A 9269-nucleotide genomic window follows, 5' to 3' on the forward strand; every position below is an offset into this window, starting at 1 on the left:
CTGAAAATATCCCAAAAGAGCGTTAATCATGTCCCCTGGGGGTATTTTTTACTGGTGCCATCACAGCAGTGTCTGGAACCCTGCCCTGTGTTTGTCACTCATTCAAGGCACAGCACTCATCATAATGCACAGATCTGATTGGCTGAGTAGCCTCACATGTGATATGCAGATACATATGCAATTAGTCTGTAAGTTTCCTACCATAATGAGTAGAAGAGTCACACCGCTTAAAAAAACACTGTTCAAAATTGAACAGCTCTTAATTGTTTATCCGTTATAGGTCCAGGTGCGGATATGACTAATAGAAGGCTTTGTCATTTGCCAGGCTGCCATTGTAAATAAGAGTTTGTTCTTAATTACTTGCCTGGTGAAATAAGTAAAAAAAAAAGTGTCTGGGTCCACACCTAGACCGAGGTCCACATATTCGGCTCTACATCATCAAATCAATGTTCATCAGTTATTTTATTTATTTATTTATTTATTTTTGTTGGCTACTACACAAATTCACATCTCCACAATGTGAGAAGGATTTTTCTGCTTGTGGAATAAATCTTACATTGAAGGACACACTGTTACAAGAGTTAATTTAATTAATATATATTTTTTTAAACACTGAACTCTTTCCCCCTCTATAGACTAATGTATTTGCTATAAGCGTCTATTGCTTGTTAGCTACTGTAGCCTCATTACCCCAGTGCAAAACTATACATTCATTTAAGGATAGTATATGATTGTGTTAATTTTTGTATGTTTTGTACAGTAGAACAAATGTAATCTTTGCACATTTTGTGTTATGAAATAATGCTATAAGTCCCATGTCTTTTTTCTGCAAGGCTTAATCTGGGCTAAACGGATGCTGTATCCGCTTTTAGTCCACTGTTCATTAGCCCACTTTACGATGGTGGCACACACACACTCATACATCATTCCTTCCTGATTCAACCCAAAACTAGCAGCTCAGACTCCCCAGACCTTTACATAAGCCACTTCACCCAAGCAGAGGTAAAAGAAAAACTAATAGAACATGCCTTTGTTCATTGGCTAAGTTCATTTGGAACTGAGCCCCAGGATGTGATGATATCACAAACTCATTCATCACAGAAGATGAAAATAGTAAGGGGTCAAGACAAAAACATGCTGCGCTATGTGAATTCATCTAATTTAACTTGAGCCTTATATTAGTAGTCAGAGTATTTGAATTCTCAAATAGTCACAAACGCTAAAAATATTGCAGAAAAGGGGAGCAGCAAGGCAAATGAAGGAGATACATAGTGCATGTCACTTGTGATGTTTCCACTGTAAATGTGATTTGACAATTTAGGGTGGTTTAACAAAAAAGTTTCTTATGAAAATGTGTGTGTTGGTATTGGAGTGGGGGGCTTGAAAACATTCTCATCTACAAAACAGTGGCCCTACATAAAAAGTTTGGGAACCAAGGAAGGCCTAAAAGTGCTAAATGTTGTTACACTACATAGTTATTATCTTAGAACAACAGCGATCATCAAGCTTACCAAATTAAATTAGCCTGAGATTAGCTTAATGTTATTTGGCTGCCACCCACAGCTTGTTACCTCACTTCAAGTTCTAAAATAAGTTCAAAATTTGCCTCAGCCAAATCAGTGTATTTTGAGTAGCAACATGGGCTCAATTGCCCTATTAGCGTGTTAGCATTATCTATGCAGCTCAAAAGACCATGTGGTCATTTGACTCTTGATTTCTGTCCTGTGATTGAACCATTATCAAATTGAACTGGGCTGGATAGACTAATTACACTCTGTTCAGAATTTGACTGTACAATTGGATTGCAACTAATATATCATTTGGACATTACAGGACTCTACAATATGACACAGTGAAAGGTCACAGTATGCAAATAACCACAGTTGAGCCTTCTAATCTGTAAGAAGACTGACTGGACCATGTGTGTGTGCCTATATATATAGAGAGAGAGAGAGAAAGAGAGAGAGAGAGTTTAGCTTTCCAAAAACAGTTGAGACAGCAAAGAAAAAACATGTTAATAACCTTAATTTAAGGAGAAATGTGAGGCATATTGGAGCCTCATGGCTCCAGAGCTGAAGAAAGATACATGGGGTAAAATGTGCAATTAAAATTTTCGCTGAACCATGGCTCCATGGCGGAGTAGTTATTAATTCCTACTGTGTGTGTGTGTGTGTGTGTGCATGGAGGGAATCCACTGTGAGGAGGGAGCTCTATGGAAACATTAAACAACAGAAAACCAGCACACACAGAAGGACATCAATAATTCAGTCTCAAAACAACTTGGCAATAGAATTTAACATAGGTTGGTTTAACATAGGTTGGTTTCCATCAACATTGCGATGGCTGTCCCAATGTTGAACCCCAAATGATGTGTTAGTGCCTAATGACATGTTGATTTTCCAAGAGAAATAAGATAACATTGATTATTTACTGGCCAAACATTTGTGGACACCTGCTAGTCCAGCAAGTTAAGGGTATTCATAGTTCATAGGTTTCTATTAAACTAGACTTATAATAGATTTAATAGATAATAGATAGTTGCAACATTGCTGTAAGGATTTGATGGCATTCTGTTATATATACATTAATTGTCAGTTACAACTCCTGAAACAAATTCTGTCACTTCAATTCAAAGAGAGTGAGAGCGTGATGTATTTCTATACAGATCATACAAACAATACAAAATTATTTTTCCACAATGGCTGCATATTTGTGCAGCTAATTTTATTAATTATTAGGATATTTATAAACATTTGCACATATCTTTACTAATGATAGTTACTCTTGAGCGGCTATGTGCTTGTGTGAATCTCAAGAAAAGCCTAGCTGGATTGAGTCCCTGCTGTCACTCTGTTTACTCGTCTCTCTCTCTCTCTCTCTCTCTGTGTGTGTGTGTGTGTGTCTTAGTCTTGGCCATATGGCCCTGACACCGAACAGATACAGACTTAGAATCACATGATACAATGGGGGCTTACCCTTGACCACTTGTGACTTCTCAAGGAGAGAGAAAGATAGAGGGAAGAAAAAAAGAAACAGATGGAGGAAGGAGAAATATTTAGATAAAGGGATTGTGAAAAGTATGAAAAATCCAAGATAGACTATTAGAATTTGTTTTTTTGTTTCCTAAAGTCATTATCGTTAAAATTATTTGCTTTGTATTTTGACACTAGCATAGACCTACGTATTCTATAAAAAAACTTGTTTCCCCAGTTTATTTCCCCTTTTCCTTAATTTCTGAATTATGTTTTATTATTATTATTATATTTAATCAAAAATCCAGATTTCACAGCAATTAATAATTTTATTTTTTTATTTAAATTGTAAAAAAAAATCCATTTAATTTAACATTAGCCTAGTAATAAATTAAAGGGAGGCTGCAGTCAAAAGAGCTTCCACAAGAAAAAAAAATGGGAAGCGGTAGTCTAGAACGAACGGCCAGTTATATGTCCAGAAAAATCAAAATGTACGATTAACTGACTGCTTCAGTAGCTGTAGTAACAGGGCTGATTTCTTTGGGTTTGGGACCCTGGAAATATGACAAAAGGGATTCATAATGAAATGAATTTTGCTTCCAAGCAGCAGAGCCAGGAGGCAACGGTGTTGTTGTGTGCAACGTCCCCATGGCAACAGTAACCACGGCAACCCGCTTTCTACCGTCACCCAAGTGGCAGAGTCTTCCTCCTGCGAGGAATAGTTTAACACCAATGGGTGAACGGGCCTGTCAGGAAGGATCAGGGAATCTTAGATGAAGATTTATGCCCGTGCTAATTCACTGCTGTTCAAAGGTCTCTGGACAGGTCTTTTAATTGTGATTAAATGATTTCTTTCAGCCTAATCATTCAACATCGTACCCTGACCTCGCTAATATTTATGATGATGAATGCAGATTTTCCCAACTAGATTCCAACATCTAGTGTAAATCCGTCCCAGTAGAGACCACTACTGCAGCAAAGATTTCATTACCCATCATTTAAATGCAGAGGTAAAGGCTTCCATTATTGTTACTATGAGCCTTGTATCCCCTATGCAATCTAAAAAAGACGAAATTACTGGAAAAAAAATTGTGATCAACTTAAGTCATTTTAAATATTATGCATCATGACAGACCTATGACTGAAATGAATGGCTTCTAATGAGCGGCCTTTGAACTGAAGCGGCTTTGAAAATCAAGTTACAACAATCTAACATTATTTTAGCCGCTTGTTTCATCCATTCAAAAGTCAAATGAAGCCTATTATGTTTCAGTACAATGATTTAGGTTTGCTGTGACCATCTAAGTGGATTTCTCTGAGGGCAGGGGACGTCCAGTTGTTCCTTCTCTTCCTTAGGGAAGTGTTAACAAAATACCTAGCCACTGCAAATGCCTTTTGAAACAATGCCTGAGGCTCAAACAATGCAAGCTTATTTCTGTAATATCAGTCAGCAGAGGAAATCCCACTTCTACTTTTTCACCACAATGGCAGTCTCACTGAGCCATTTCCAGCCTGAGCAATGCACTCTTCCTTCCAGATAAATATAAGCACCACATGAATACAATAAAAGTTTCATCCATATATTGTCTTAAAACAGGAGAAATGTTCCTTTAAGAGTCATATAGCCATAGTTCAGTCAATCAGATTTACACAATTTCAAATTTCAAGTTGGCACCATCAGAAGACATGTTAATGTTTACAGAACTGTATCCTCAATGTTAATAAGTGTACATAATTCATTTCTAAAGGAAAGCATTTCCGTAAAGGAGTATTTAACTTGCTTCTGTGTTTTCAGACATGATATAGTCTATAAAACTGTAGCCATCTTGAAGCCTGAACAAAAACCTAACCAATAGGTTGAAAATTCCTAACTTAAAATAGAAGCTAATGTAAGCAGATAGTTTTTATTATTATTATTATTATTATTATAATTATTATAAATTAATCAGGACATTTCAACATAATGCAAGATGTAGATTATACAACAGCTTTTCTGTGCTACATCAACACTCTTTGTAATCATTTTTCTAGGAAACCGATCCAGTTAAGTTTCCATAAAAATGTTCCAGTAGAAAATTTGTTCTTACATCTCAAAAAATGTAAATAAAAGTTAAACCAATAAACTAAAATGTATTACAACTTTACAGACTTTTGTGATCCTATAACCCTAGCCATGACCTTAGAAAGTCTAATATTTGGGTGTAATGTAAGGTCCTTCTTAGCCAGTTAGCTCCAGCAGTCCAGACACCAAAATTTGTCTTAGCTGATTAAAAACACAGCTGAGGTAAATGGTGTCAATTTGAAGTTTCCATAAACTTTTTCTTCATTTAGACCTAAGCAGTGCATTTATTAGATCTGACAATGAATTATTATGGGTCATACTGCCAAAGGCAACAAATCTCAGTCAAATCTCAAGGCTCTAATTTCCAATCTGGAAAATGATCATTGTCGAACATGTCCCCACACGTTTATGCTAATTATAGAAAATAAATAGTGTTAATGGCAGAATACAACACCCTTACAGCCTAAAGTGTTAAAGTACAAAAGGCTACCACTTAGCCACTTTGTTATAAACGGACACTCCTCAGAGCTAGCACACAACCAACAGAACAAACGTTTAATACATAATGCATAATTTCAATTCAATTTGATTCATAATGTGCCTTTTACAGCCTTCTCCCAAAATAGCTTTCCAGAAAAAGTGTAATAAACAAACTGTTGTTAGCATGAGGAAGAAACTTGGAGAGGAAATTATGTACGCTTACTGCAGTGTTTCCGTAATATATAATATTCAAATAAACCACAGAGTTGCTATTTCTTTAACTCAGGCAATGCTACCACAATTTGCATTTTTGTGGGGTTATTTAAATATTTGAGGCTTCAAGTCTTGAGTTAGAACATATTACAAGCGTGTAGCTCTCATGAAAAGATTTAAACTACAGGATAGCTATATTTCTATGATACTAACTGTAATTTTAAAAAGAGTTACCATATTACAGGGCATAAGTAGGGCATATTTCATAAGCAGCATCTTTAAATGTTCATCATTATAAAAATGTTATAGTATTAAGGATATTTGTAAAAATTATCACAATAACTTACCTCAAAATAATATATTATGGGTTATAATAGAAATATTTGCATTTGAAAAGGCGTAGTTTAAAGTCATTCTTAAACAGGCAATAATACCCATCATAAACCCAAAGAATCAATGTTATGAACTTATGGGGCTTTCAGATTGCAGGCAAGTGACAGAGGGGTGAGTAGATTTAGACATGGGAATTCACTGAATATTCACAGATCTGTATGAACTGAATTAAGGCGAAGGTGCGAAGGAGTACCATCCCAGAGAAATTTTATGGCATTAGGGGATTTTTTTTTTTTGTCTTGCAAATAAGTTTTAACTATGTCCTTTCGATGAACAGAGCTGATTGTTGATTTTATGTGGATTTTAATGTACACAATGTAGTAGATTTAAAACTCCATACACAATGATATTAGAATTGTATACATATCAGCAGATAACTGATAGAAAATCTGTGGTTTCAAACAATTTTTTTCATAATATCTTTGTTTTTGTTTTGATGATGTACGTGGTACCACATAACAATAGAAGAGAATGTTTAGGTGACATTGATTTCTCTGTAATTTTAATTCAATGCATCTTTTCCCAATGGTATAAATAATTATGTATAATAATTGGACAAAATGTACATGAAAAATATCAGTTATTCCGATCTGCCATTCTGATATCTGATATTGACATTTATGTGTCATGTAAAGACATACTGTACTGTGAGCTCTAGTTTATTAAAGCATTATTAGATCTTTTTTTTATCTTCCTGCGGTTACACCACATTTCTTAATATACCAGAAAAGTATGTTCATAAATGCATTGCAGAGTGCATCTAAATGAAGACTCTTTTTTTTCATTTTATGCCAGAAAAACTATGACCTTGGTTAATATTCCGTGGTTCTGGACACGGCGGCTTTCAGTCACGATTCTTGCACATTTTCATGCACACCCTGTTCTTGTGTGCCTTAGTAATTCTGATCAGGTGTGTTTTAGAGCAGGGCAACGTCTAAACTGTGAAGTGAGGGTGTTCCCAAAGCTGGCATTAGACATTGCTGATCTAGGATCAACAGGAATGGGGGAAATATGAAAAATAGAACTAAAACTATTTTCTTGTATCTAGTATAAAATACAACACATAGAGAAACACTTGATTATTAGGGGCTATATATCACAGTGATGTCGACCTTAAGTGGTTTTGACCAGTCTAGAGGTATATTCGGGCACAAGAGGTGTTAGATATGCACACCACAGCTCAATACTGCAAAGGCAAATGTATACAGTGCACAAACACAGCCTTGAAAGAACATCAGCCTATGGTTGGAATACAATGCAATAAGCCCAATGTATAATTGCAGCATTCAGCAGCCAATATTCAGCGCATCTCTCATAAGTCATTTCTTTGCGTCTGCATGTTCGAAATGCTTGCAACCTTTCATTAAAAAGCATAAGCCGATGTAAGGTGTTTCGTGCACGCACCTGTGCAGGGCTCGGTGAATAAGGCACTACACTGAAAACAACGAACCCATAACTCGCTTCTTGTCGCGTTCCATAAAAGCAAATCTTCGAGAGCTGATAGAGATAAACACAAGAAACGGGTGTCGAAATGGATCTCCCGTCCAAAGACTTTGTTTACAGCGTTAATGTCAACATTTCCACGCCCGTATGGCTAATAATGTTAGTGCAATGGAACCCCCCAACCCCCATACACACACACACACACACACACACACACACACACGCACCCCTTAGAATCCCCTGCTTTGAATCTAATCCAAATGAAGAGATATCCATAGATATCCATATACATATAAAGAAATTCAAGGCTCATTATTGAGTTTTAAGATAAATCAACTCACCGGCATCATACTGTTGTTATCGCAAGTGATTCTGTCTTATACTGCTGATTCTCAACGACCTTTTCCCTCAGATATTCCAGTGGCGGGGAATATTCTGCAGTATAAATCTAAATCCTCCGCTCCTCCTCCTTCCTTTCCTCCTCTTCCCTCTCTGCTCTTCGCTCTCTCTCTCGCGCGCTTACTCTGGCTGCTTTACATTCGCAGTTTTTCTTCTATAAACCTGTTGCAGCCACTTTTTATCCTTAATAAAAAACACCCAAAGCAGAGCGCAGTAAATGAGCCTCAGAGCGAGCGGCTCGCTGTCTCCACTCAAGGCGAAACTCCGCCCCCTGAGAGTGGGGCGTGTCGAGTCGAGGAGTGGGCGTGGTCTTTGACATTTGGTTGTTATGGTAATGAAAATAATAATAAGTCTGCTTGTATGGTATCTTGTTTTTGCTATATATCATAACAAATACTGATTTATAATAATAGCAATTATTATTATTATTATTATTATTATTATTATTATTATATATATTTTGAGTAACATTTTCGTCAATGTTGAAATTATTGTACAAACCACTTATTTTACGTGTATTTGGCTAAAAATTTAAATAAAAGTGTACCCGCTGTGGAAATATCTCCAAAGAAACTCATGTAAAATGAGACAATCTGGAACAGCACAGCTGAAGATCCTATGCTCATTGCCAAGTGTCAGTTAGAGAGGTATAAAGCACTGGGCTGTGGAGCAATGGAACTTTGTGATTTTATCACCCTACACTTAAATCTTACTACTCTGGCTAAATGTCATCAAATACAGCAACATCTAAGCTTCCCAGAGAAGTGGAGGCTGTCTCTGTAAAAAAGTGGGTGTGAAGAGTGTGGTATTACATATGATTACCCTTAAATAAAGAAAAAAATTTCGTAGTACTGTGCAAAATTCAGAGATCAACATTTAATATTTACATTTATTTTTTCAGTATGACCTTATTTTTACACTCATTGTTACCATTTCATTACCATATAAATGCATTGTAGTTCTACAGTTACACACTGTTGTCCATCTGTTACTGTGAATAATTTCTTAGACCTCTTACACCCTGGTCTTCAGTGGAAAGTGAGTGAGCAGAGTGTTTAAAAACTGCTGTGTCTGATCCACTTGAACCAGCGCAACACACACCAACACTCCACCATCAAGTCAATGCCTATGCAGTGCTAAGAATGATCCATAACACAAACCATATCTGCCCTCTGGTGGTCCTTTCGAGGGCCTAACCTTTGAATAACAGGTTGAAAGATTGAAACATTTTGCAGATATACTACAGATTAAAATTACTAGATCTACAAAATGTATATATATGGTCAACAAAGCTGATAAAATTGATG

General features: G+C 36.3%; 1 protein-coding gene across 2 annotated transcripts in view; it reads right to left on the reverse strand.

Moving 5' to 3' along the window:
- Positions 1-8096, reverse strand: part of LOC136678398 (apoptosis-stimulating of p53 protein 2-like) — a 43089-nt gene extending 34993 nt beyond the window's left edge. For both annotated transcript variants that reach the window (XM_066656456.1, XM_066656455.1), the window contains exon 1: positions 7905-8096. In XM_066656456.1, coding sequence (XP_066512553.1) covers positions 7905-7913 — 9 coding nt within the window. In that variant the 5' untranslated portion in view covers positions 7914-8096. The remainder of the gene's footprint in view (positions 1-7904) is intronic.
- Between the last annotated feature and the right edge of the window lie 1173 nt (positions 8097-9269).

This window comes from Hoplias malabaricus, chromosome Y (assembly GCF_029633855.1).
Source record: "Hoplias malabaricus isolate fHopMal1 chromosome Y, fHopMal1.hap1, whole genome shotgun sequence".
Taxonomy (NCBI): Eukaryota; Metazoa; Chordata; class Actinopteri; order Characiformes; family Erythrinidae; genus Hoplias; species Hoplias malabaricus.